This window comes from Anoplolepis gracilipes, chromosome 9 (genome assembly GCF_047496725.1).
Source record: "Anoplolepis gracilipes chromosome 9, ASM4749672v1, whole genome shotgun sequence".
NCBI lineage: Eukaryota > Metazoa > Arthropoda > Insecta > Hymenoptera > Formicidae > Anoplolepis > Anoplolepis gracilipes.
This window is the reverse complement of record NC_132978.1, coordinates 1,889,034-1,913,696: the sequence shown is the minus strand read 5'-3', so window position 1 is coordinate 1,913,696 and position 24,663 is coordinate 1,889,034. Positions and strand designations below refer to the sequence as shown.

Below are 24,663 nucleotides of genomic sequence, written 5' to 3'. Positions count from 1 at the left end.
AGAGCACATAATAAAAAGATTATTAAAAAATAAAAAAAAAAATTATATCTTCATTGTTTGTGATCGCTTTTGTAAGGTTAAAAAGAAAGTATATACTTGTCAAATTGTTTCATTGTTTATTGTACAATGTAACTGTACATATATAAAAGGAATGGACCAATACGATCCTTGACCTTAGTCGAATAAACCTGTAACCAAAAAAATAGCGCAATTAAGAATGTAGAATAAAGATTTTGTTGAATAGGATTTGATTCAGTGTATTCTCATTTTGAAATATTGTCATCATATCTATATTCCGTAGCTAATACATGTTATATTAATCATTGAATGTTCTTTACGTCTATATTTTTCTTTTGTCATATTTTTATGACATTAAATATTAAATTTGATATTACTTACCAAAGCCCATGTCATCATCTGATTCTTCTTCTGGCTCTTCCTTCTTCTTTTCCTCTTTGGCTGGGGCAGCCTCAGTGCTGGCAGGTGCTGCAGCAGCAGGAGCTGCAAAAGTAAAATATAAATGTTATTTTTAAAATAGAATTATTGATAATACTTATAAAAAGATTTTCCAGTAAAAATATCATTAGACAGGTGAGATTATATTAAAAAACTGAGATTATAATAAAAATAGTTTTTGTGTAATGTTACTAACAAAAACTTGACGATTATATCTTTGGATAAAATCAGAGAGTTTTTGTTTTTATTTTTTTTCTCCTCTTTTGCTGACCGGGCTAGATAACTGAATAGTCTAGATCAGTGGATGAAGAGGATAAAAATGTGCAATTTTTTTTAATTAGCTTAAAGAAAGAAAAATTAAGATTTACAAAACATGGTTGTAAATAGCTATTGAAAAAAAGAAATAAATTTACCGCCTGCTCCTGCAGGTGCAGCTCCGACACCAGATCCGATATTGGTGATCAGTTCCTTAACATTTACACCCTCTAAAGCCTTGGCGAAAAGTCCAGGCCAGTAAGAATCAACGTTTACATTTGCAGCCTTTAGAATTGTTTGTATTTTCTCGCCCTGTAGAACAAAAATATAATTAATTCAATAATGCCATACATTTACGTTCTTATTTTTTATTCAATATCTATCACATAGATTTTTTTCACAGAAGAAGCTGCGACAAACAACAAATGTTTATCCATAATGCCTTTATTTATAATAGTCATAATATATTATGTTAATGAAATTGATTTAAGTTTATTCATCAATCTTCATTATAATATTTCTCTCATATTAACAAATGAATACCACAATTATATATATTACAGTTATAAACAAAATCAATCTTCTGCTGTAAACATTGGTAAGAAATAAATGCATTTTGTACGTTTGAATATATTCGTTAAAGTATATTAAAAGTATAACTATATAGAATATATAATAGAATTCACAGATGTATCATGCTATATTTGAGATTAAAGAGAGAGGTTAACAATGTAATTTTAAATAGAAAAATTTTAATAAAAATACACACAAACGTAGGCGATGTAAATGCGATATTTAACAAATAAATAATATCAAGAATGCAACACATTTATTAATGAGATCGGTAAGAATAATGAAATTAAACCACGATATGAAACCACGTGAAACGATACTTACAGTTACCGCGATATCGTCGTCGACGAGTATCAAAGCGGAGTAAACGCAAGCGAGCTCGGCTTCGGTCGTCATTTTTTGTGTTTAAATTTAGTCTCTGAGAATCAGATGGAACTTTAAAACTGGTGCAAGTTGTCGATACGACCTTAGCTCCACGAGAGAGAACAAGCACTCAAGTTCCCGGATTCAAGCGGAAGAGATCGAAGATAGAAGATACTCTCCACGAGCCTTCCACAGCGGATGTCACGTGACTATAGGCGCTACATTTAATGCGCACACGCATCAAGCGAAGCGCATGCGCGTACGCAACTGCAACATTAAAATATGAAACATACCTATATTAGTATTAGAATTAAAAAAAAATATATGTCATGGCTATCATTAATTTATCATATAAAACGTTAAAAGAAATTTTTTTTATTTAAATAAAACTAAAAATTTTTATTAAAAAAGTTTGCAAAAATGATCACTTATTATTTTTTAATTTTTGATATTAAATAATAATATATATCTTAGCTCGAAATTAAAATTCGAATGCAAAGATTATTTTTATAAAATTGAATAAAATATAATATTTTATTATCCTTTTTTTTGTATTTTCTAGGCTTAAAATTTAGAAAAAAAGATCTTTAATTCCAAAATCATAAACTTTTGTATCAAATATGTAGCCTATACAGCTTACTTTTAAATTTTCAAATATTAATTAGTAATAATTCTATATAAAGAACTAATTATATAATATGCATTGCATTTACATTTGCTATTTTTGTGTTTATCATTCAATTATATTAATTACAATGAAAAAAAGTCTATGTTATATATATTATATAGAGATTATTATTTCATTTATATATGTACATCTTACTCTTGTTAGTAAAACAATTTTATACAAGACTAGGTGACAAAAAAGTACATGCTTCATATTTGTCACAAATAATAGCTTTGGTAGTATATTTTATTTGTGTAAATCATTAGTGATATCACACACTTGTATATTCCATCTTATATATTATCTATAGCTTATTTTACAAATTGTTATTATATTATAAAGATTTATACATATAATTAAGAGATATAATTAATACTACTTTATATCTGAAATAAATACTACTTCAACTTGAGTTAGAAGACAAGATTTGGTAACAAATTAAATATTTGCTAATATACCTTAGAAGATATAAAGATAATAAAACATTCAAAAACAAAATTTGCATTTGCAAATTGTAATATATGGGTGAAAATAATTATATTCTATCGTACTGTACATAACAAATAAATGCAAAAATATTAAATGTAGTTATTGCATTTAATGATAATGCAGAATGTAATGGAAAATTAAAGAATCCTATACTCATCACAATTTTTAAGGAATATGTATACAAGTATACATCATTCATGCAACATGATATATAACAATTTGAATTAAATTCAGAAACTTTTATGTATACATTGTCGATTGTTATATAAAAATCATTTTATTCAACTTATGGAATTTTTTTAAAAATTCAGTAATAAGTGCCGCTATGTATTATCGGTTGGTTCTGGAGGGAAACTTGATGTATCGATAAGAAGTTCCTCGTTTATATTGCGTTGCTTATCTTCCGGTTCGTACTCTTCAATATCCTCACTTGAATCTGTCAGTGTTTGCGGTCCGATGGATTTATACTGAAACGCGGAATGCGATAGATCGACCTCGACTGGGAAAAGCGTCACCGTCGACAGCAGGTCTCGCGTGTTAGCGTAATACTTGGCTAAACCGGCTGCAAACTTGTGTAGCTGCCACACAACATCTTGAACATGCTTATTGTCTAACAATTCGAGTTTTACTAATACGTCGGAACGCAGCTTTGCGAACCTCGCGCGGGCTTCTTGTCGACATCGCAGTACCAACCGATACTCGTAATTACCCGTTTCCACGCGATAGAGGGGTTCTTGCAGAGCAGCGCAACTCTGTTCTTCATCGTCCAGTTCCTTTACTTTCAGACAGTAGGACAGATATTCAAATTTCGCGTCGGCATATTTGCTGATGGTCAACCGTGTGTCCGGTATGGCCTTGTTAAGGTACGTTCCCAGATCGCTCAAAATTGGTTTCAAGGTCTTCAACATCGTCACACCAAACTTTTCCATTTGCCTGTGCTGCTCGCCAAATTGTCTAAAAGCTTCACTGGCTCGTGGTTGCGGTTCTCGCACTCCAATAGCAGCGAACGCGTCTCCGAATACTGAAGAATACAACAGAAGATGAGTATATAATTTTACATGTGCGACTTTCCATATTTAATTGGAAAATACCTTTGTAGATCTGTGTCAGATCGAAGAAAGCGTGTAACGTAGCTTTGGCATGCGTAACTAGACCTCTATAGAAATTTTCTGTACGTTTCAACGCCATCAATCTTTGGACAAGGGCATCGTTGCAGAGAATGGCTCGCGACAGTCCAAGCGCGTCAGCTGTAGTACTTCCCATACCTTCGACTAGTCTATGTTTCACCTATAAAATCGAAAATTTAAATTTTAATTTAATTATGCTATTTCAATAGGATAAACATTATATTAAAGCATCATATCGCCAGCATATACTTGCTTTTTTGAGAGCGATGTCAAGCGTGCGACCTTGTTTCGGATCGGCGTGTAATTTATTGTAATTGATGCTGACCTGCGAATCGCAGGATTGTATCATTTTTGCCACCTCCACTTTAGTTTTCCCCCTCACTGATGCTCCATTCACCGCCACGAGCTCGTCACCCGCTTGAAGAGTACCGTCTAAAGCGACGGGCGTATTGTCAAAGATTTGTACAATGTACAGACATGGACAAAGTGGCGCACCACCGCCGATGCTTATACCGATAAGATTACTGGAGTCCTTCTGTATCATAACATTCCCGGATGTAATTGTCATACCCCTATTAGAAAAAAAATATATATGTATAATACAATAAATTTTATGATATAATATGTATGTGATATAATAAAGTTTTCAATAAATGTAAATACATATACACATATACAGCTAAATTTCTCAAATAAATCACAAAATGCAAATACAAAGTTGAATTTTACAAAGCTTGCAAAATGCATACTAAAGAAAGATTATTTCGATATAAAAATTCAAATAAATATATGACACAATAAAAGTCTATGTGTAGCATATTATAGCGTTATATATATATATATATATATATATATATATAAGTTTCTCCTTTTTTTTCTTCTTACATATTATAAAAATAATGTTTATATGCACAAAAATTACTTGACATATATTGTCTAAATTAAATTTCAAATAATAGTAGCTTCTCTCTATATACACGTGCAAATAATAATATACATCTAACCATAATTACAATGTACAATACATACATACATACATACATACATATATTCATACATTCATTCATACATACATACATACATACATACATACACACACACACACATATATATATATATATATATATATATATATATATATATATATATATAAAACAATGAATTAAAATTAAAAGAGCCAAAATTATATTAAGAAATAAAGCAGCTAGAAAAAGCTCCCACAACCTACTCATCGAAAATATTTTACTCAGAAAGAATTTTACTTTTATGTATTTTTTCTTTTTTTAAATAAAATATCATAAGAACAAAAAAGTAGAATTATCAAGAACAGCTAAGCAATTATATATTTGTATGAAAAGCAATATTTATATCATAAATATAAAACTTGTATAAGCTTATATTTTTTATCTAAGAAAAATTATAAATGATAGTACTATTTGAAATTCCATAAGTACTGTTTTTAAGAAAAACTAAACTGCTCTTGTTCACCCTATTATATTCTAAGTTTTTTCATACTAAAAATTATTTTCAATATTATATAAATTATAACTCGATGTGTTATAAATATCTTTGATAACAAAAATGCTTGAAAAAAACTTACATCTGGTTGACAGGCTTCTGCTGCATACATTGATCTTGTTCGACCAGTTCTATGTCTGGTCTAAATCCCAATTTGATAAGCGACAATACAGAAGGAAAAAATTGAAATTTTGTACGAAAAGAGGTGCGCGTGAAGCCAAAAGAAGTAAAAAAACAAAATAAGAACTGTGACATAAAAATATAAGTGCGTACATGCGATCTTCCATCATAGCTAGTTGGTGCAATTCGATGCTAGCCGATGGTACGGTGGTAAGAGCAATAGAAACTTTATCCAAAGTTGATCCACTTGAATTTTGAAGACTGCTACTATTCGTGGATAAGGTTGAATCGTTTATCAAACTGTGTTTCCACCGCACCGTGGCATTCAGGCATGCATATTATGACCAGGAAAGAAAGCACATTAAAACTGTAATGCGGCGTGACAAATTACAGCTAAATAAAAATCAATGTCCGCAATTTTTCATAACCAACATTTTATCCTCCTCGAAGAAGAAGTCGTCTTCGAAGTCCATTCCCAGGCCCGTCATATTTGCAATCTGTAATATTAGCACTCGTTATTTATATATTATCTAATCTTTGTTCTTTTTGTGACTTTTATTTGATTTGTGACTGTTTAACATAAATTCAGAATCAAACATATTTTGACAACAATGTTATTTGACAATAGTATTTTGTGAAAATTATTATTGATATACTAGAGAAAGAGACGTAACGAGGCATAATGACTTTACATTTAGATTGAAAAATCAAAGATGATATAGTACAAATTTAAATCTTGATACAATAAAAGACAATATGTATATATAGATATATATCAATTGAGACAAACATCCTATCTGTCAATTTCTGTCATTCACGTCCATCTCAAAGATTGAGACGTAAACGTAATAAGTATATATAGATGATATAAACTATGTCGTAAATGAAAACTGAAATTTGACCAATCAGGATAAAGAAATTTTAGCTCCTTTTATTCTGATTAGTCAAATTCTAATCTTCAATAGTCGTCTTGGTATTGCAAATTAAAATGAAGATTAAAAGATTAGAGTTTGACTAATCAGAACAAAAGGAACTAAAATTTCTTTGTCCTGATTGGTCAACATTCAATCTTTAATCTTCAATCTTCAATTTTCAAATGTGTAGTCTGATACGGGCTTAAGGATTTCTTATCTTGCGTGCTCCGTGGCCGCGGTATGCGTTGCGTTCGTGTTCCACGTTCCACGTTGACGAATTGACGACTGACGACTATCCTGCTGACCCTCCACGTAGACACGCGGCGCGATGCTGGTGATGGTAGCCGTGACATTATGCCGAGGCAACGTCGCGTTGTAGGACGAACGGCATCGTAGCGAGTGGATGTGAGATCAAATAAATTAGGATTCTTAACAGAAAGTGCGTCTGCCGAGCGGTGGAGTAAAATGAAAGGATTTAGGATTTTTCTATTTTTCGCCGTTTCGGCGATTGTATTCACAATCAACACAGGTAATACGCGATTAACGACTTACTCGTGCATTTTATGGTTATACACAGAGATATATTACTGCTCGATAAGCATTCTTTTCTCGCGTATGTGACGGTTTAATCAATAAAATTGTTTCGAACGAATGATTAAACGAAATTTTTCAATATTTCAAAAACTCCAGCTGTTGTTATGCCAATTTTTACAAAGCGCACGATTAAATATGTAATTCTGTAAAACACTTGTAAATAGAAGGATATTTTTGTAACAAACTAGGAAATTCGGATATTTTATGTTAAGGTTTTATACAATTTTTTATAAATATAAATATATATATGTATTTATTCATTTGTACAATATACTAACATAAACATCTGTTCATAAGATATATTTCATAAATCTAAAAGTTACTAATTGCAAAAATTATAATATAAAACTGTAATTACTATTATTGTTGCTTTCTGTGTATAATATTTAAATGTTTCTCAAAAATTTTGTCAAATCTTGCATTAAAAAATTTAACAAATTTTTATATTTAATTTTATATTTATAGGGTATGGCGTCTATGCTGAAGAAGATGAGAATATTGATGACATTGTTGATGTAGAAGGTGAAGAAGGCAGTATAATAACAGATGAAGAAACAGTAGAAGAAACTAGTAATGCCTCAGCTGACGCTGATACAACAATACTTTTTACAAAACCTGTTTACAACATGCTTTCTACTCTTGGTACATTTTTATTATATTTCTTCCTTTTAATTATTTTTATTTAGATTATCACGTAATATTTTATGATACTAAAATAGATTGTGAATTTCACAGAATTACCAGCTGGAAATATAGTAGAATTTCTTGTGGGTTTTATTAATAAGGGTGAAAATGATTTTGTTTTGGAATCGCTGGATGCCTCTTTCCGTTATGCAATGGACTTCAATTTTTATATTCAAAATTTTTCAACATTTACATTTAACAAGGTTGTGAAACCTAAGCACGAAGCTACCTTAGCTTATTCCTTCATACCATCTGAAAGTTTTGCTGGGAGACCATTTGGATTGAATGTTAATTTGAATTATAGAGATACAGTATGTATGAATTTATATATATATAACATGTTATACGTACAGAGCATAAAAAAGATGATTTAAAAGAGGAAATGTAATACTAAACTTTGTAAAAATATAATTTTTCGTTTTCATAGAATATTACAAGAAAATCATTATATTATTAAAATTAAAAATTGCTTCTGATTGACAGAATTAATATTTTAATCTATGTTAAATTAATAATTTTGTATTTAGTTTATCAAATACTGCATACTCTTTAAACCTCTTTAAAACATCTTATTTTTATAGTATATTTAAATATACTATATTCAATATTCAAATAGACTAAATTGTGAATATATTATTTGAAGATATTAATACATTATGCTTTTGCAGAATGGGATTTCATACAATGAAGCAGTCTTTAATGAAACTGTACAAATTATAGAAATAGATGATGGTCTCGATGGAGAAACTGTTTTCCTTTATGTATTCCTCGCAGCATGCATTATACTGGCCCTTGTAGGAGGTCAGCAGTTGTTATCATCTTTGGGACGCAAGTCACGTTCTTCTACTACTCGTAAAACAGCAGTAGAAATGGGCACATCTAATCCAAATAATGTAGATTACGATTGGTTGCCAAAGGAGACTCTCAATAGAATCAGTAAGTGATAAATTAATAGCAAGCATAAATTAATATATAATTTATTTATATCAATTTGAATTAAAATAAGAGTCAAGTAGGTTTTTAATAAAATTTTTCATGTGAATTTTTATCTATGGTATAAAGATAATTTTCTACAAGTATATATATAAAACTTTACACTCAATAGTAATCTAATGGTTTTAACTGATATTTTGGAAATTAGTAGAATTTTTAAGTAAACAATACAAATTAACATTGCTTTTTGTTTTCCCAATTGTTATTAAATATCAAAAAGGTATAAAATATATAAAAATGAAGTCAGAAACAAATATATAAAAATGTTATCACTGTTATAATACTGTTATAAGTCCTTAGTTAATATGATAAATTTCTATATTAATTAAGTTACTATTTTAAAATAAAATACAGAGTTTACAGAATACAAAAACCTAAATTTTTTTTCAGATAAATCTCCTAGAACTCCAAAGCAAAGTCCAAGGCAAAGAAAAGCAAAGAGAACAGCTGGTTCCGACGACTGAATGTTATACATTAATATTTATATATGTATATTATTTAAAATTGATATAGATGAATCTGCATTGCGCAAAATAATTGCAATAATTTTTTAAAAATAATTTAAGGTTCCAAAATTCTAGTGAAACAAATTGAGTAAATAAGAAATATTCAGTTCCAATAGTTATACAAAATGTACACACACATACACATACACACACACACACATATATATATATATGTGTGTGTGTGTGTGTATGTGTGTGTATGTGTGTGTAATTTTCTAATGATATATGTTTAATTGGGCAATATTATGGAAAAAGTTATTTAGCTGTATTCTGTAATATTACAAAACATTTATCTATAATATATATGTTTAATATTCTATAGAGACAATGGTATAATGATACTCAATAATTTGGTTTGCACAAAATTTACATACAGAATTTTATTGTACTTAGCAAGATTTATATTTCCTTTGAGTTTGATTAATTGCCCATTTTTTATATACGTTATTTCCACAAATGTGTGCGTGTGATACAAATAAAGTTGTAATTCTGTAATTATTGTAACAATATGTAAACATTTAATAATAAAATCAATTTTGTACAAACAACTTATAAATTTATCTAAAAAAAATAAGTTCTTTCACTATAGATATATTTTATGTTAAAATTTGTTCTTTTTTATTGTAGAACTATTTTATATTTGAAATGTAACACATGTACATAAGCTTAGATATCAATTTTTTTTCTGAATAAAAGTAGATAATCAACAAGAGGAAATGACCACTTCATTAGAGTATCAAAATATATATCATCTCTGATTTAAAAAATATTTTCTTAAAATTATTCAAGATAATGTTTAGCAAGTTTAGTTTACATCAATGTAAACACATGGAATTGTTCTTCTTTTTAAAAGCATTATTATTTTTAGAATATCTAGATGAAAATCTTCATAATCTTAGATTAGAACTGCGGTTAGGATTGCGCTACGAATGCTTCAAAATCTATCATTCTATCCTTATTATATATTCCATGAGAATAAAGATAGAATGATGTTTGGAAGCATTCGTAGCATCACAGTCTTGATCACAGCTTTAGACAAAAATACAGGACCATCTTTATTTTATCTTTATCTACATATCTATGATTTCGAGATTATCTAGAGAACACTCTGGTAGACTGTAATGTTTTCGCGTTTTATAACCTATATGCACGTATGCCGTACGTACACGTAACCTAAGAAATCTGTCGTGACTCGTGACATCGTATATCTCGGACGGTGCAATCACACGTCATTACTTCGCTGACAGTGTTTCGCGATCAGCTGTCACACGTCGTACCGGAACGGTAAGGGTGACGTTAAAGGACACGTTAAAATGTCAGATGTGGGAGACTGGTTTAGCACTCTGCCAATATTTACGAGGTACTGGTTACTGTGTACCGCGGTCCTGACATTACTCGGCAGATTCGGACTTCTGAGCCCGGAGTCGATGATACTGTGGCCCGATCGATTTTTGAATAATTTCGAAATCTGGCGAGCGGTCACGAGCGTCTTTTACTATCCGCTCAATCCGGTCTCGGGCTTTCACTTCTTGGTCAACTGCTACTTCTTGTACAATTATTCGTTGAGGTTAGAGCGCGGGGAATACGATGGTAAACCCGCGGATTATTGCTTCCTTCTACTATTCAATTGGATATGCTGCGTTATCATCGGACTTATCGGTGATCTTTCCCTGCTCATGGATCCTATGGTGCTCAGCGTGTTGTATGTATGGTGTCAACTGAATAAGGATGCTATCGTAAACTTTTGGTTTGGTACGTTTGCCCTTTCTCATTCTATTATTTATTTATAAATTGTATCGCAATATCGATATAATTCCTTAAGAATTTAGCAATTAAAATATATTAGCTTATGTAAATAAATCTGTTGACAGGAACACGATTCAAAGCCATGTATCTGCCATGGGTTTTGTTTGGATTTAACTTGATCATTTCTGGCGGTGGAATGATGGAGCTGTTTGGCATTCTAGTTGGACATCTGTATGTCTTCTTGAAATTTAAGTATCCCCAAGAACTTGGTGGCCCAGAATTACTCAACACTCCAAAAATACTTGAAAGTTATTTCCCACCTCAAAGAAGTGGGGTTCGATCGTTTGGAAGTGCACCAACATATAGGCCAGCAGGAGAACAAAATGCTCAAGGAAGAAATATATTTGGGGGTCATAACTGGGGAAGAGGTCATGTATTGGGTCAATAATTAACAAAATTTACTTATTGAAACACAAGAAATTTTCTATCTTAATATATATTCATTTTGACTTATGGTTCATATGCAAGAGCAATACTGGTTTCTTGATGTCTGTGTTACCGATTCTTCCAAGAGTATCTCTTTTTGTAAACTATTACATAACTTGAATAATTAAACTATAAAATATATATGCATTTTAAAGTAATTTAATAAATAATATATATGCATACTATTATCTATATAAACATAGAAAGATTCAGATAAATCTTTTTTTATATTATTATTATGGTCTTATATTTTTTATTATATGAAAAATATATAAAATTAGAGATTTAAATTTTGTTATAAAAACTATAAATATATATATTCACAACTTTATATATACTTACACCTATGTGAATATACTTTTAACAAATGAATACAAGATAATTATAAATTGTTTAATTTCTTCACAACATATTACATTCTTTGCAGTACATAACTGACCACTAATTACAATCTATAGTATGCTCTCATCAAAGTAAATCTGTATATATTTATTTTCTGTACATTTTCATATTTAGTAATAAAAGAAAAAATATAGAAAATATAGAATTAAAAATATATGTCTTATAAATTTTATAAGAAGCATCTTAATGAAATGTAGAAAATTGATATGTACCTTGATCTTATTAATAAATTATTAAAAGTTGATTCTGAACAATAATACAAATAAATCAAACTTTTTTTGTCTTGTTTGCTGTATTGTAGAGATATATCTATAAATTTATATTCTTGGAGGAACAAGTCTTTCTTAATTTAAAATTGTGTATGTTAATGTACTGATGTATGAAATAAATGAATAGGATATATTTAATACATATAAACTAAAAAGGAAATATGATACATTTAACTTTTTTTTTATAATGCTTTATTTCCACGCCTTACAAAAGTTTGTCTGTAAAAAAAGATATTCAATAATAAGAACACATTTTTATTATCATGGAGATTATATGATTTTTTATTGAGGTTGTCTCCTCAGTGGCTAAAATGTGGCTTCCTAGCACACAATGACATCAAACAATGAAATTAATGCTAGAAAGTTGGATGGGATGCCAACCCCTACCAAGAGTCCAAAGTTAACTCTTTCCATTATAATTTTATCAAAAGTTAAACATCAAAAAATTTAAAATTCTATATTAGCACATGTTATCATCACATAATTTATGATAAATGCTAGTAAATTATTCAAACAATATTTTATCATGTGAAAAATGAAAAGAGTGAATTAAGGACTCTATACCTACCAAAAATTATTCTTCAGGAACTTCTAATTCTCCGGCGTTAATATCATCTATGAGATCATGGGATGGTCTGCCTTCCACGGTGCATCCAACTGACTGACATGTACCTAAGATCTCTTTAACAGTGCCACTAAGTGTTCGCGACATCGATCTTGTTCTCATAGCACGGGCAATGGAAACTATATCATCAAATGTCAAATTGCCACTATGTTTGATATTCTTCTGTCTTTTGCGATCTCTGGGTGGTTCTTTCAGTGCTTTAATTATTAAAGAAGCCGCGGAAGGTACAACTGAAATTGTAGCTTGTCTGTTTTGAATGGTCAACTGAACTGTAATTTTTAGACCTTTCCAATCACTGGTTGCCTTAGCGATGTCATCACCAACTTTTTTGGGAGACTGAAATGTAAAAATAATTTATTAAATATGAAATAAATTACTGCTTATGCAAACTCTAAAAAAATTAAGTTTTTCCAAACTTACCAAACCAAGAGGACCAATTTTTGGAGCAAGGGACGAAGTGGCTCCTACTTCACCACCAACACATCGCAAAAATACTGTACAAGAAACAAAAAATCAATTTAATTAACAATTAGTGCTTTTATATCGATTATAAAGGTTATAAAAATCTTAATCATGTGTGTATGCGCAAAAAGATATTTAAAAAATACCTTTCTTGATTTCATTTGGGTCGAATTTAGGAGGCATGATTACAGTTTTTGTTGAAGATTTTTAAGAAAAATCACGGATGAAATCTGATTACGACGAACTGCAAAATTAATACACGTCTCCACGCGACAACCCTCACACGAGAAAGAATAAGTGGGCAGGAAGCAACAAGCAAGAAGAAAGGAAAACAGCGTAACTAGATGAACAAATCTTGCGCATGCGCAGAAACACAAGTGATAAAGATTAAAAATTGACCAATCAGAAGAAAGAAACTTTAATTCCTTTTATTCTGATTGGTTCCAGTCTTTAATTTTTAATGCATCACTTATCTCTGAAACGAGCTTTAGCTTTCTTTCAAAAATCGGTGGTCAAAATTATTTTTCTGTGATAAAAATTGTTGTTACCTGCATAATTTATTCCTTGATATACCAAATATTTTTAAACTATAACGTTAAATAAACTGAATAAATTATAATATAAATAATTTAAAATGTTAAATTATATAATAGTCATACAATATATCGTAATCATGGAAAGGATAAAAATAAACTGTTTAGATATATATTACAGAATATATAAAATTATTTATTTTAAAAATATTGTGTATATAAAATTGTATATATATATATATATAATTTTTTTTAAATTTAATTTATAATTCTTTTAAGGTACTTAATTTCCTTATGATATTTATATATTCCTCATTAAATTATAACATTTATATTTTTGTATCTATCTTTTATGAGAAATGTCTACTAATTAAAAAAAATTATTTACATAATTTATATTGCACATATAAGTATTCCTTCAATAAAAATCATTATTAACAAATTAGGCCAATATTAAATATTACTGTTTTAAATATATAAAATATTGGATGAAAACCAATGTGTCCATTCAGCATTTTAGCACTAGATTATTTAGGATTGGTTAAGACATACTGGTAATTCTTGAGATGATACTTCTTCATATTCATAGCATTGTGCTGTTACATCTAATGGTTTTTCTGGATTCTCTTTTTTAATCTCTGCAGGATTATATTTGGATGTTGAAGCAGATGTATGCTCTGTATGTTTGTTCACTTCTTTACAAATATCTGTGACACTAAATTTTATTAAATCTGATGTGACACTTGCAAGTGAAGCAGCAACTTCTATAGACTTTTGATAATTTGAAGAATTATCAACATCCACATTATCTGCATCCAATACATTTTCATTGACAGCTTTATTTGTGTCATTATCAGAATATATTCTATTAATTTCTGAAATCAGTTCTAAAGTTGATCCTACTATCACAGGATCGGCAGATGTAACAGCCTGTGAAAGCATTTGCTTTCCTAATAATTTGTTTATAGCTGCATCACTTATATCGATAGAAGCAGCTGGACCATAATCTGGCCTTTTTGGTCTTTCCCCTGTAAAATTAAAAAGCAATAAGAATTTCTGGAATAAATGTACAAAATAAGTTTCATTTTAAAATTTTAACACAACTTGATAGTAAAATATACGATAATATGATAGTAAAATAATAATGAAAATTATTGCTTTATATTAGAAAAAGTTGAAACTTGTAGAAATAAAATAATTGTTAAAATTAAAATATGCTATATTAATGTGTTCAATACTATAATACAATCAATATATTTTTAACATTTTAATTGAATAACAATTTATATAAAAAGATTCATTAGAAATGTAAAAGTATTTATAAGAAAATCTTTAATTTCTTAACATTTATTTGGTCAGTATAATAAACTTTCTCAACTTGAAGAACATTGTTATATAGTTTATAGTATCAAGCAACAGCTTTTAATTACCTTTTGATATTTTATACACTAAAAAATACATATATACCACTCTTTTGAAATCAACAAGTCATTTTCTGCATATTGATTAAATTTAAAACTACTAACTACTACTTTAAATATATTTAAAAAAAATTATATTATAATCTTACGTTTTAGTATATCACATGCTACATAATCAGCTGCTCTAAATAATTCCGCTTTTATAAGAAGTTCCAGTAATAATCTTATTGTTGGCCTTTTTTTTCCCATAGTACTCCATTCGTCTAAAAATACTTCAGCTGCATTGCGTTTGTCTCCGTATGCTGTTTGCTCAATTATGCTATATAATGAAAAACTCTGAGTTATATTATATTACAAAAAAATGTAATACTTGCCTTTTTCACAATGTAACAACATCTTTTACAATGAAAATTAATGTAAAGAATATTTTCCTGCTTACCTGATATGATCATTATTGAATTTAGGTACATTTTCTTGTTTAGGCACGATAGCCATTAGTTTCTTCCATGAATCAGAAATACTTAATATATTGCTTAAGGTATACAATTCGCCGGGTCTTAATTTTCGTATTTCCATATCCAAACACACTTCAGAAGACATTTTTGACAGGAATCACACGAACAGACAGGTGGTCGAATTGAAGACTTCTGCGGTGGAAGCGCAAAGCTTTGGATTCAAGATTGCTAATCTACCAAAAACAAAAATACTAGATTCAATAAAGTTACACATTGGCTATTGAATAGAGAATTTCTAAAATCCTGAAAATTTTTTTATTTGATAACCAATCGCGTGCAGTGTGTCTAGTGTCAAAAATACCTAAATGTAGAAGGTGCAAGGTGCAAGGTGCAATCAAAACGAACAGACACATGTTTGTGCAAGAAGAAGGGTTATGCTTTTATTACATATCGAATTGTCTTTTCGAGTAACATTTAATTTTTAATTGTTATTAACATTGAATATTTGTATGAAATATCTGTATTGGACATTGGATTTTCTATAAATCAGGTAAAGAATTATATTTCAGCTTATATTCTTTTTATTAATATCTTGTTTTTGTCTCAATAATTGCAACTTAATCTATCCTTTTTATTTTTTGTTGCGATTTTTACGTTATGTTTATTAAAATATAATTACAATAATAAAAAGATGTTAGACGCATGATAATATTGCCAAGCTTAGATCTGCTCTTTTTTTAGCTGTAGCTTTTTACGTTTTATCTTTAGAGTGAAAATTTATAGTTTGAAAGAAAAAAAAGATAAAAAGAAGTTGTAAAAAAAAATGCAGCTAAAGAAAGATTTCTTGCCAATATACAGGATCAGAAAACACTTAGAAAAATCTAAATAATTAAAATATACTAATAAATATTGCGTTTAGTTATTAATAAATATATTAATGAATTATATAAAATATATATATTTTTGTTTCTTTGATTATTGGCAAATAACTTAAATTTAATTAACACAATATTTAACAGCTGTGATATAAGCCAATTCATTAATAAAATTACAGCAACGTACACAGTTTATATTTTTCACTTTCTTCTTTATAAATCTGCATGTATTTAGGAAATGATATTGTTACTATTTCTTATTGTTTATCAAATAATGAAAATTATATAAAACAGTTCTTATTGCAAATCATTTCTGTTGTGCAGTCCATGATCCTGTATATGGCAGTTGGCAGATCCATCAGTGCAATATGGCATTCTAGCTGCTTGAAATATCAGTACTGCTTTTATACAACTATGACTTCCTTGCTGGTTCCTCCAGTGTCAGTACGTGGTATGACATGCTTGGATCGTGATGCATTTACAACAATTATGAATGTACCAACATTAAAATTATGCAACACTACTGTCTCAAGAATTATGCACATCTTGAAGAAATATTTGCTAAAGATATGTAATTTTAAACCAATTCAAAAAACAAACGAAGGAGTTATTGTTTATTTAAATCCAAACATTGTCACAAAATTTGAAGACATTACTGAGAATGACAGAAAATTGCTAGCAGATCAATATGAACATTTTGATTTGATGAGCATTACAATGAAGTACGATAATTGGCGTCGTGATGAGATATTAAAATCAATTCTACCAGAGGATATTCAAATTCCCACAGCGTATACTTTAGTGGGACATATTATGCAGTTGAATTTACGTGATGTACATTTGCCGTACAAAAGTATTATTGGTCAAATTTTTCTTGACAAGACTCCAAATGTACGAACAGTAGTAAATAAAATGAATACAATTGATACAACGTTTCGATATTTTGCTATGGAAATTCTAGCTGGTGAAAAGGACACAATAACAATTACAAAAGAACATGGTTGTACATATCAGTTTGATTTCGCCCAAGTTTATTGGAATTCACGTTTGTCTACTGAACATGTACGAATGACAACATTTATGACACAAGGGGATGTCCTGTACGATGTATTTGCAGGAGTAGGACCCTTCGCTATTCCTGCCGCACGAAAAAAAATCCAAGTATTTGCTAATGACTTGAATCCTGAATCGTACAAGTGGCTTAAAAATAATGCCACTCTTAACAAATTGAAAAATAATTTTAAAGCTTTTAACATGGATGGCAGAGATTTTTTAAGAAATATTGTTAAAGATGATATTTTGTCAAGACGTGCTCAAGATTTAGCTGGTTCTGAACATATAATAATGAACTTACCTGCATCAGCTGTTGAATTCTTAGACATATTGCCTGATTGGTTTACCCAAGAGGAGTTTGAAAAAGTTTGCCTCAAACCACTTACATTTCATGTATATTGTTTTGTAAAAGCAAGTAAAACAGACAATGTTTGCAAGCTTGGAAGGTTATTGGTTGAAGAAAAGCTTAATTATACACTGTCTACTGATGCTATTGTTGATATACAGGATATTAGAGATGTCTCACCAAATAAAGAAATGGTTCGAGTATCATTTTTGTTGAAAGAAAATATGCTTAAAGACAAGGAGCCAGCAATGAAGAAACTTAAAAAAGACTAATTATATATAACAGTTTACTTGTAATTAACGATGTAACACTGATGTTACAGAAAACAATGGGAAAGAAGAAGGAAATTCGTAAAAACAAAAATGTTTTCAAAGTGGCAACAGCTCGCAGTATCAAGCTAAAAGCTAAAGCACAGAAAATTATTAATCCCAAGAAAGTAAGTGTGTGATGGATAATTACAAATTAAAATAAAATTAATATATGTACAAATGAAAGAATTATTATGAAATTGCAATCTACATATGATTTCTTGGAAATATTTAAAGCCAAGTCAAAGCAAAAATCGCCAGTTTAACTTATCTAAAATGCAATAGTGAAATAAAAATTAATATTATTCGCTATTTGATTAAGATTTACAAAAATTTTAAAAGAGTCAAATGCATGCAAGAGACTAATATGTAGAATATAATAAAATATGACTTAAAAATGTTTTACAAAAAAACAATTTTTTTGTTTTAAAATCAGATTGATTCAAAAGGAAATAAGATATCAGACAAGGATAAAACAGCCAAGATGGATCAACTATTACAAGAATTGCGCAAGGATGTATTTAATTCCAAAGCAAAACTTAATACTACCGAAAAGAAAACAATTAAAAAAAATACAAAACCTCTGGTGTCTAAACCTCTAGTAACGCCAGCACAAACAAATGCAACAGCTTTAAAGATAGAGCAGATGCAACTGTGACAAAAAGTGGAAAAATAGACGAATTCAAATAAAATTGTATAATTCACTTTTCTATTTTCAACTACATGTATATTTAAAAAATGTACAACATAAAATGATATAATACTTTATTAATATTATATTTTACTATCTCTCTCTCTCTCTCTCTTTCTCTTTCTCTCTTACTTTGTTATATAATTTTTATAACAATAAATATCAAAAAGTTATGTCACTTATTATTTGACTTCCCTACCTTTTTTCACTACTAGACAAATATCTAATGATTTAGTTTAACTTGTTAAAAATGTATCATATACTAGATAAGATACAGATAAAGTAAAAATCATAAATCATAATATTGTACGTCATGCATAGTAAAGAGAAACTGTAGATTGCATATTATTTATTGTTGGTACAAAAAAGAGTTATTTCTGGCTTTATTATTCTTTTTCGTTTTACTCAGTGAACGGCAGAATTTAGAAGGATATGTCGCAACGGATATGTCGTCCTTGTACAGTGTGTTTGATAACTATAGGAGACGAAATTTTACGCGGACAAATAGTTGATACCAATACATCATATCTGGCAAGAAATTTAACTGCTGCTGGAGTAAGACTACAGAAAGTTATAGTGGTCCCTGATGTTGTATGTATTATCTTATCATCATTATTGCTGTATACAAACATAAAAGATAAATATTCTTAACAAGTACAATGGATATTATATATAAAAATATTTATTAATAGATATCAATCATATTTTATTCTTTAACAATATTAAAAAATTAAAAAACATTTTTTTAATTGTCATAATTTCATATAACAAATATAATACCTTTAATTATCTCGTACATACATAATGATAATGATATTAATATTTAATGGTGTTTCTAGGTGTATGACATTGCTAAAGAAATCAATAGTGCTTCAAAACAATATTCTGCTGTATTTACATCCGGTGGTGTTGGGCCTACTCATGATGACGTAACTTACGAAGCTGTAGCAAAGGCTTTTGAATTAAAACTCGAATTTCATCAGGAGTTGTTTGATATATATAGTCGATTAATTCCTGGGCAGCATGAAATAAAACGACTTGCTATTGCTCCTAGTTCTTGTGAAATTATCAACATTAATTCTACAAGTGTGTACATATTTTTATTCAAAATTTATTTTATTTTTATCATATACATATATTCACATATTTGGTATACACGTATAATATATTTTATTTCATTTAAATTTTTATATGAGTAAAAATTATAACCGCACAAAAGAATGTTTGAAAAAATTATTTAATGTTTTATCATCAAAATATTATATGCTATATTAATACATGATATAGAGATATTGAAATTTTCAGAAATTTTCCCGGTGATAAGTGTGAAAAATGTATATGTATTGCCTGGTTCGCCAAAGTACTTCGAAGCTGCTGCAGATGTAATAATATCTCGACTGAGAGGATGCATGCCACTACATTATGAACATATAGATATTGAATTAGATGAACTAGCAATAGTAAATATTTTGGATAAACAATCAAAACGATGGAATGGCAAAGTGAAAATTGGTAGTTATCCGCAATCAGAACCACAAACTTTTACAAGAATTACTTTGGAGGGATCTAAGGAAAAAACTGTGGAGGCGAAAGAAGAATTTTTGTATTATTTGCCTATACAAAAGATTATGAATCTAAAACATGGATTCGGTCGTTTTCAAATGAATACTATTCTGGAAGATAGTAAAAATGAAGCGCATGTTAAATGTGCCTTAGATATATTAAATGAATGCTACAATAGGTATACACATAAATAAATAATGAAAAACTATATCAACATTTTCAATCAATGAATTTGTCTTTTATATGTGCACATATATACAAACACATATCTTGAATTATTATGTATATATATGTTCTGGTATCCTGTTTATTAAAATATGTATATGTTTTATAGATATAATTCAGATGAAGTATTCATTAGTTTTAATGGTGGTAAAGATTGTACAGTAGTCTTACATTTAGCTGCTACCATCGCCAAGTTACGTAATATTTCGCCCTTATTATGTTTATACGTAACTGCCGATTCCTTTCCAGAGGTAAGAGCATTAATGATTAAATAATGTAACATATAATTAAAGTATTTTTATATACCATATTGAAATTATATATAATAAAATTATATGTAATAGTTGGAAACGTTCGTGGAATCAGCTTCTCAGTATTATGGTCTGGAAATAGTACGAAAGCAACGGCCGATACAATCCGCGTTGTCCGCATTATTGGAAGAGAGATGCAATTTGAAAGCAAGTCTTATGGGAATGAGGAAAGGTGACCCGGGTTCTGAAAATCTGCAGCCATTTGCGCCCACTGACTCGGACTGGGCACAATTAATGCGTGTTAATCCTATCTTGCACTGGTCGTACAGTCAAGTATGGACATTCATACTAAAACATAACATCCCTTATTGCTCGCTCTACGATCAAGGATACACGAGTATCGGTAGCAAAAGTACCACGACACGAAATCCGTTGTTAAAAGATCCTAACAATCCGTCATCTTATTTACCAGCATATGCTTTGCTCGATAAATCTGCCGAAAGAGAAGGCAGAATATAATAAAACGTGAATTTAGCATAAATTTTAGTATAAATTTTAAAAATTATAAATTCCATATGCATATATTTCTATGCATATGTATTTAATTGACTAATATTAATGATTATTTTTAATATATTAATTGTTAATATATAATAATATATTGGTAATTATTTTGCAATAATTATTAATATTAAATATTTTCTTATAAATTAAATTTTATTCTTACAATTATATTAATTGCAGTATGGGCATATTATCCTCTGCAAGTAAAAATAGATTAAACTTTTTAATATTATTTGAACTCAATGACGGATGCATCTATGTAATTTAAAAAAAATAAATTATTTTTGATACTTTTTTCCTTAAGAAACCAAAAATAAGAATCCTATCGCGCAATCAAATAATAAGAAAATCCTACTATAAACAATTCGATAACTATCTGATGTAATAAAAAGCATGTTGATCAGCAAGTTGGGGCTAATCCTCGACTGATCCTCTGTTCGAAGCCATTTAAGCTAGATAGATTAAGGTTTCGCGGATTTGAATCCGCAAAACATATAAAAACTCCAATGATACAAAGTAAAATAAGGTGAGGGGTTGGCAGACCGCAATATGTATACCAACGGAAGCGTTCATTGGGAGGCGAGAATTCTGCCAGCAGGACCACCACGGTTGTTGGGATGGAACGTACCTGCTGAAGAATTGGTCCACATACCGGAACATTGGCTGGTCTATCCCGAGCCCAACCCCTCCCTTCACTATTTGCTAGCTATTCTGTATATACTCTTCACTTTTGTGGCACTACTCGGAAATGGACTGGTTTTATGGATATTCTCTTCGTAAGTTTTGCACACGCATACACATATGATTAAATATTTTGGCAAGAAATTCTATTCAACTATAGATAAACTGTGCCAATTTTACAAACATACGAAAAATATTCAAAAATTAATAAAGTTTAATATTTCTTTGTCTAATTTATTGGATTTCTCTCGTAATCTTTAATATATCTTTTATTATTAAAAATATCAGAATTTAAAATATTATAATTAAAAATTAAAGAAGTCATGTCGACATCTCTTTTATATGTAGAGCCAAATCGCTGAGAACTCCCTCGAATTTGTTTGTGGTGAACTTGGCATTTTGCGATTTCATGATGATGCTTAAGGCTCCAATATTTATATATAATTCCTTTAATACTGGATTTGCTACGGGTCATATGGGATGTCAGATCTTTGCTTGTATGGGAGCACTTAGTGGAATTGGAGCCGCTATGACAAATGCCGCGATTGCATATGATAGATACAGGTATCAGAAAACCTTTCCAAATAAAATTAATATTAAATTTTTAATTAATAAAATTTCATAATAATATATATATATATATTACTATTTAATGTACATGTATATGTTAAAATAAATGCTATATTGCATATGCACATATACTGATATATAATTTATATTTATATAAATATAAATAAAATTAGTACTATAGCTCGACCACTCGACGGAAAGTTATCACGTGGTCAAGTGATGCTTCTTATCGTGCTCATCTGGACATACACGATTCCTTGGGCCTTGATGCCATTGATGCACGTCTGGGGTCGTTTCGTGCCTGAAGGCTTTTTGACAAGCTGCTCTTTCGATTATTTGACAGATACGCCAGAGATACGATACTTCGTGGCCACAATATTCACCTTTTCCTATTGTATACCAATGTCTCTTATCATATATTATTATAGTCAAATCGTCGGTCACGTAGTCAGTCATGAGAAAGCTCTTCGTGAACAAGCGAAGAAGATGAACGTTGAAAGTCTAAGAAGCAACGCAAATGCGAATGCTCAAAGTGCGGAAATACGAATAGCCAAGGTATCATAATAATTAATCATAATAATAAAATAATTTTTTATACAAATTATATCTTCGAAGAAATTCAAAGTCAAAACTTTACTTTTTTAAAACTATAATGTTAATAAGTCAAACTTATCTTTAAAACTGAAATTTTGTTTGTGCAGATGTTTAGCAAACTTTTATTTATTCAGATAAATTTAAATATGTCTACAAGTATTATATATTAAATTTTAAAAATGATTTTTTTTCTGAAAATCATTTCTGTGAAATTAGCAAAGTTTTAGAATTTTGATATGATTTTCTGATTCTTTTGCTCAAAAACCCCTGATGTGTATATTTTATAAAAATTCTAACGATTAAAATTTTAGTTATTTATATTTATCATATTATATTTATCATATTTATTAAAATACATGCATTTAAAAAAAAAAGTTGCATGACATATATTATGTATCTTTTTTGTAGGCTGCGATTACGATTTGCTTTCTTTTCGTTCTCTCATGGACTCCATATGGCGCTCTTGCGATGATCGGTGCATTCGGAAATAAAGCCTTATTAACTCCAGGCATTACTATGATACCAGCGTGCACATGTAAATTTGTGGCTTGCTTGGATCCGTATGTGTATGCTATAAGCCATCCGAGATACAGGCAAATATATTTAACATAATTATATTAATATAAATCAGGAACTTTAATATTCCTTCTAACATTATGTTATTCCACAGGTTGGAACTTCAAAAACGATTACCGTGGTTAGAACTGCAAGAGAAGCCAATTGCGGACACGCAGAGCACCACGACTGAAGTAGTGAACGCACCCTCGTCCTAAATCTCGTCCGAAAAACTTATTGTTAGAGAAAATTATGTCAGTGATCACAGTTGCCACCGTCATCGCGAAATTCGTATCTTTTATGAAAAAAAGCAAACGTCATCATGCATTGATACAATAAAATAAAATATAATAATAAAAAAATAATTATAAATTCTGCCATCAACAAACGGTGCAAACTTGACAAGTGTAACATTTATAACAGCTATTGCAACTAATTCACTTTATGTATGAATGATAAATACGACTATTGATATAAAAGCGTGACACTTATCCCTATATCGAAACAGTATCGGTCATGTGTAGTGAAAATGCAATAAATCGCATAAATAATGCAATTTTATGAATGCTTTTACATAAATAAATCTCCCTTTAATTTAAGATTTGCCATAATCTTAATCCGTGTATGCATGAAATTTTAAGTGCTTTAAAACTTTTTATTTGGAAAGCTACCTGTTTATTTTTAGATAAATATAGAGCGATACTCAGATTCTGACAATCTCGTCGATTC

General features: G+C 29.4%; 8 protein-coding genes across 15 annotated transcripts; 4 read left to right on the top strand and 4 right to left on the bottom strand.

The window, feature by feature from the left end:
• Positions 1–96: 96 nt before the first annotated feature.
• On the bottom strand, positions 97–1,846 carry LOC140669454 (60S acidic ribosomal protein P1). The gene is made up of 4 exons (XM_072899314.1): positions 1,609–1,846; positions 870–1,023; positions 400–501; positions 97–188 (listed from the first exon to the last, which is right to left on the bottom strand). The coding sequence occupies exons 1-4, from the start codon at positions 1,678–1,680 to the stop codon at positions 175–177; spliced, it is 342 nt and encodes a 113-aa protein (XP_072755415.1). The 5' UTR covers positions 1,681–1,846; the 3' UTR covers positions 97–174.
• Positions 1,847–2,847: 1,001 nt separating this feature from the next.
• On the bottom strand, positions 2,848–6,407 carry Pick1 (protein interacting with PRKCA 1). Of its 4 annotated transcripts, XM_072899338.1 has the most exons (7): positions 6,261–6,407; positions 6,001–6,065; positions 5,722–5,868; positions 5,531–5,590; positions 4,184–4,502; positions 3,895–4,090; positions 2,848–3,824 (listed from the first exon to the last, which is right to left on the bottom strand). In XM_072899338.1, exons 2-7 carry the CDS (start codon positions 6,054–6,056, stop codon positions 3,127–3,129), a joined length of 1,476 nt encoding a protein of 491 aa, XP_072755439.1. In that variant the 5' UTR covers positions 6,057–6,065; positions 6,261–6,407; the 3' UTR covers positions 2,848–3,126. The 4 variants fall into 4 exon arrangements, with proteins under 4 accessions (XP_072755439.1, XP_072755440.1, XP_072755441.1 ...); XM_072899339.1 differs by lacking the exon at positions 5,531–5,590; XM_072899340.1 differs by lacking the exon at positions 5,722–5,868.
• Positions 6,408–6,761: 354 nt separating this feature from the next.
• On the top strand, positions 6,762–9,738 carry L(1)g0320 (signal sequence receptor subunit 1 l(1)G0320). Its single transcript, XM_072899342.1, has 5 exons — positions 6,762–7,011; positions 7,542–7,718; positions 7,812–8,071; positions 8,429–8,696; positions 9,144–9,738. Exons 1-5 carry the CDS (start codon positions 6,948–6,950, stop codon positions 9,215–9,217), a joined length of 843 nt encoding a protein of 280 aa, XP_072755443.1. The 5' UTR covers positions 6,762–6,947; the 3' UTR covers positions 9,218–9,738.
• A 520-nt stretch (positions 9,739–10,258) lies between these two features.
• On the top strand, positions 10,259–12,430 carry Der-1 (derlin 1). The gene is made up of 2 exons (XM_072899395.1): positions 10,259–11,011; positions 11,131–12,430. The coding sequence occupies exons 1-2, from the start codon at positions 10,573–10,575 to the stop codon at positions 11,451–11,453; spliced, it is 762 nt and encodes a 253-aa protein (XP_072755496.1). The 5' UTR covers positions 10,259–10,572; the 3' UTR covers positions 11,454–12,430.
• Rpl12 (ribosomal protein L12) lies at positions 12,007–13,552 on the bottom strand. Its single transcript, XM_072899396.1, has 4 exons — positions 13,396–13,552; positions 13,208–13,281; positions 12,731–13,123; positions 12,007–12,381 (listed from the first exon to the last, which is right to left on the bottom strand). Exons 1-3 carry the CDS (start codon positions 13,430–13,432, stop codon positions 12,737–12,739), a joined length of 498 nt encoding a protein of 165 aa, XP_072755497.1. The 5' UTR covers positions 13,433–13,552; the 3' UTR covers positions 12,007–12,381; positions 12,731–12,736.
• A 552-nt stretch (positions 13,553–14,104) lies between these two features.
• Positions 14,105–18,429, bottom strand: Tub (interleukin 1 receptor associated kinase 4 tube). Its single transcript, XM_072899384.1, has 4 exons — positions 17,888–18,429; positions 15,643–15,891; positions 15,353–15,522; positions 14,105–14,810 (listed from the first exon to the last, which is right to left on the bottom strand). The coding sequence occupies exons 2-4, from the start codon at positions 15,801–15,803 to the stop codon at positions 14,314–14,316; spliced, it is 828 nt and encodes a 275-aa protein (XP_072755485.1). The 5' UTR covers positions 15,804–15,891; positions 17,888–18,429; the 3' UTR covers positions 14,105–14,313.
• LOC140669486 (FAD synthase) lies at positions 16,031–21,629 on the top strand. Of its 5 annotated transcripts, none has more exons than XM_072899377.1 (7): positions 16,031–16,208; positions 16,858–17,764; positions 19,362–19,522; positions 19,771–20,017; positions 20,237–20,672; positions 20,829–20,970; positions 21,064–21,629. In XM_072899377.1, exons 2-7 carry the CDS (start codon positions 16,861–16,863, stop codon positions 21,487–21,489), a joined length of 2,316 nt encoding a protein of 771 aa, XP_072755478.1. In that variant the 5' UTR covers positions 16,031–16,208; positions 16,858–16,860; the 3' UTR covers positions 21,490–21,629. The 5 variants fall into 5 exon arrangements, with proteins under 5 accessions (XP_072755478.1, XP_072755475.1, XP_072755474.1 ...); XM_072899374.1 differs by having other exon boundaries at positions 16,032–16,208; positions 16,858–16,977; positions 19,341–19,522; positions 20,219–20,672; XM_072899373.1 differs by having other exon boundaries at positions 16,032–16,208; positions 16,858–16,984; positions 19,341–19,522; positions 20,219–20,672.
• Positions 21,630–21,916: 287 nt separating this feature from the next.
• Positions 21,917–24,296, top strand: Uvop (ultraviolet-sensitive opsin). The gene is made up of 5 exons (XM_072899382.1): positions 21,917–22,310; positions 22,564–22,779; positions 22,959–23,340; positions 23,788–23,972; positions 24,050–24,296. The coding sequence occupies exons 1-5, from the start codon at positions 22,084–22,086 to the stop codon at positions 24,150–24,152; spliced, it is 1,113 nt and encodes a 370-aa protein (XP_072755483.1). The 5' UTR covers positions 21,917–22,083; the 3' UTR covers positions 24,153–24,296.
• Positions 24,297–24,663: the final 367 nt, after the last annotated feature.

Coding starts and splice junctions, on each gene's coding strand:
- LOC140669454 (XM_072899314.1), bottom strand. CDS start 1,680: ATGACGACCGAAGCCGAGCTCGCTTGCGTTTACTCCGCTTTGATACTC. Junction 1,024..1,608: donor ACGACGATATCGCGGTAACT/GTAAGTATCGTT, acceptor TTTGTTCTACAG/GGCGAGAAAATACAAACAAT. Junction 502..869: donor TGCACCTGCAGGAGCAGGCG/GTAAATTTATTT, acceptor TTACTTTTGCAG/CTCCTGCTGCTGCAGCACCT.
- Pick1 (XM_072899338.1), bottom strand. CDS start 6,056: ATGACGGGCCTGGGAATGGACTTCGAAGACGACTTCTTCTTCGAGGAG. Junction 4,091..4,183: donor TTGACATCGCTCTCAAAAAA/GCAAGTATATGC, acceptor TCGATTTTATAG/GTGAAACATAGACTAGTCGA. Junction 3,825..3,894: donor TCTGACACAGATCTACAAAG/GTATTTTCCAAT, acceptor TGTATTCTTCAG/TATTCGGAGACGCGTTCGCT.
- Der-1 (XM_072899395.1), top strand. CDS start 10,573: ATGTCAGATGTGGGAGACTGGTTTAGCACTCTGCCAATATTTACGAGG. Junction 11,012..11,130: donor TATCGTAAACTTTTGGTTTG/GTACGTTTGCCC, acceptor ATCTGTTGACAG/GAACACGATTCAAAGCCATG.
- Rpl12 (XM_072899396.1), bottom strand. CDS start 13,432: ATGCCTCCTAAATTCGACCCAAATGAAATCAAGAAAG. Junction 13,282..13,395: donor CCCAAATGAAATCAAGAAAG/GTATTTTTTAAA, acceptor TTTCTTGTACAG/TATTTTTGCGATGTGTTGGT. Junction 13,124..13,207: donor AAATTGGTCCTCTTGGTTTG/GTAAGTTTGGAA, acceptor TTTACATTTCAG/TCTCCCAAAAAAGTTGGTGA.
- Tub (XM_072899384.1), bottom strand. CDS start 15,803: ATGTCTTCTGAAGTGTGTTTGGATATGGAAATACGAAAATTAAGACCC. Junction 15,523..15,642: donor TTCAATAATGATCATATCAG/GTAAGCAGGAAA, acceptor TTCATTATATAG/CATAATTGAGCAAACAGCAT. Junction 14,811..15,352: donor AGCATGTGATATACTAAAAC/GTAAGATTATAA, acceptor TTAATTTTACAG/GGGAAAGACCAAAAAGGCCA.
- LOC140669486 (XM_072899377.1), top strand. CDS start 16,861: ATGATCCTGTATATGGCAGTTGGCAGATCCATCAGTGCAATATGGCAT. Junction 17,765..19,361: donor TGCCACTCTTAACAAATTGA/AAAATAATTTTA, acceptor GAATTTAGAAGG/ATATGTCGCAACGGATATGT. Junction 20,673..20,828: donor TTAAATGAATGCTACAATAG/GTATACACATAA, acceptor TATGTTTTATAG/ATATAATTCAGATGAAGTAT.
- Uvop (XM_072899382.1), top strand. CDS start 22,084: ATGTATACCAACGGAAGCGTTCATTGGGAGGCGAGAATTCTGCCAGCA. Junction 22,780..22,958: donor ATTGCATATGATAGATACAG/GTATCAGAAAAC, acceptor AAATAAAATTAG/TACTATAGCTCGACCACTCG. Junction 23,341..23,787: donor CGGAAATACGAATAGCCAAG/GTATCATAATAA, acceptor TCTTTTTTGTAG/GCTGCGATTACGATTTGCTT.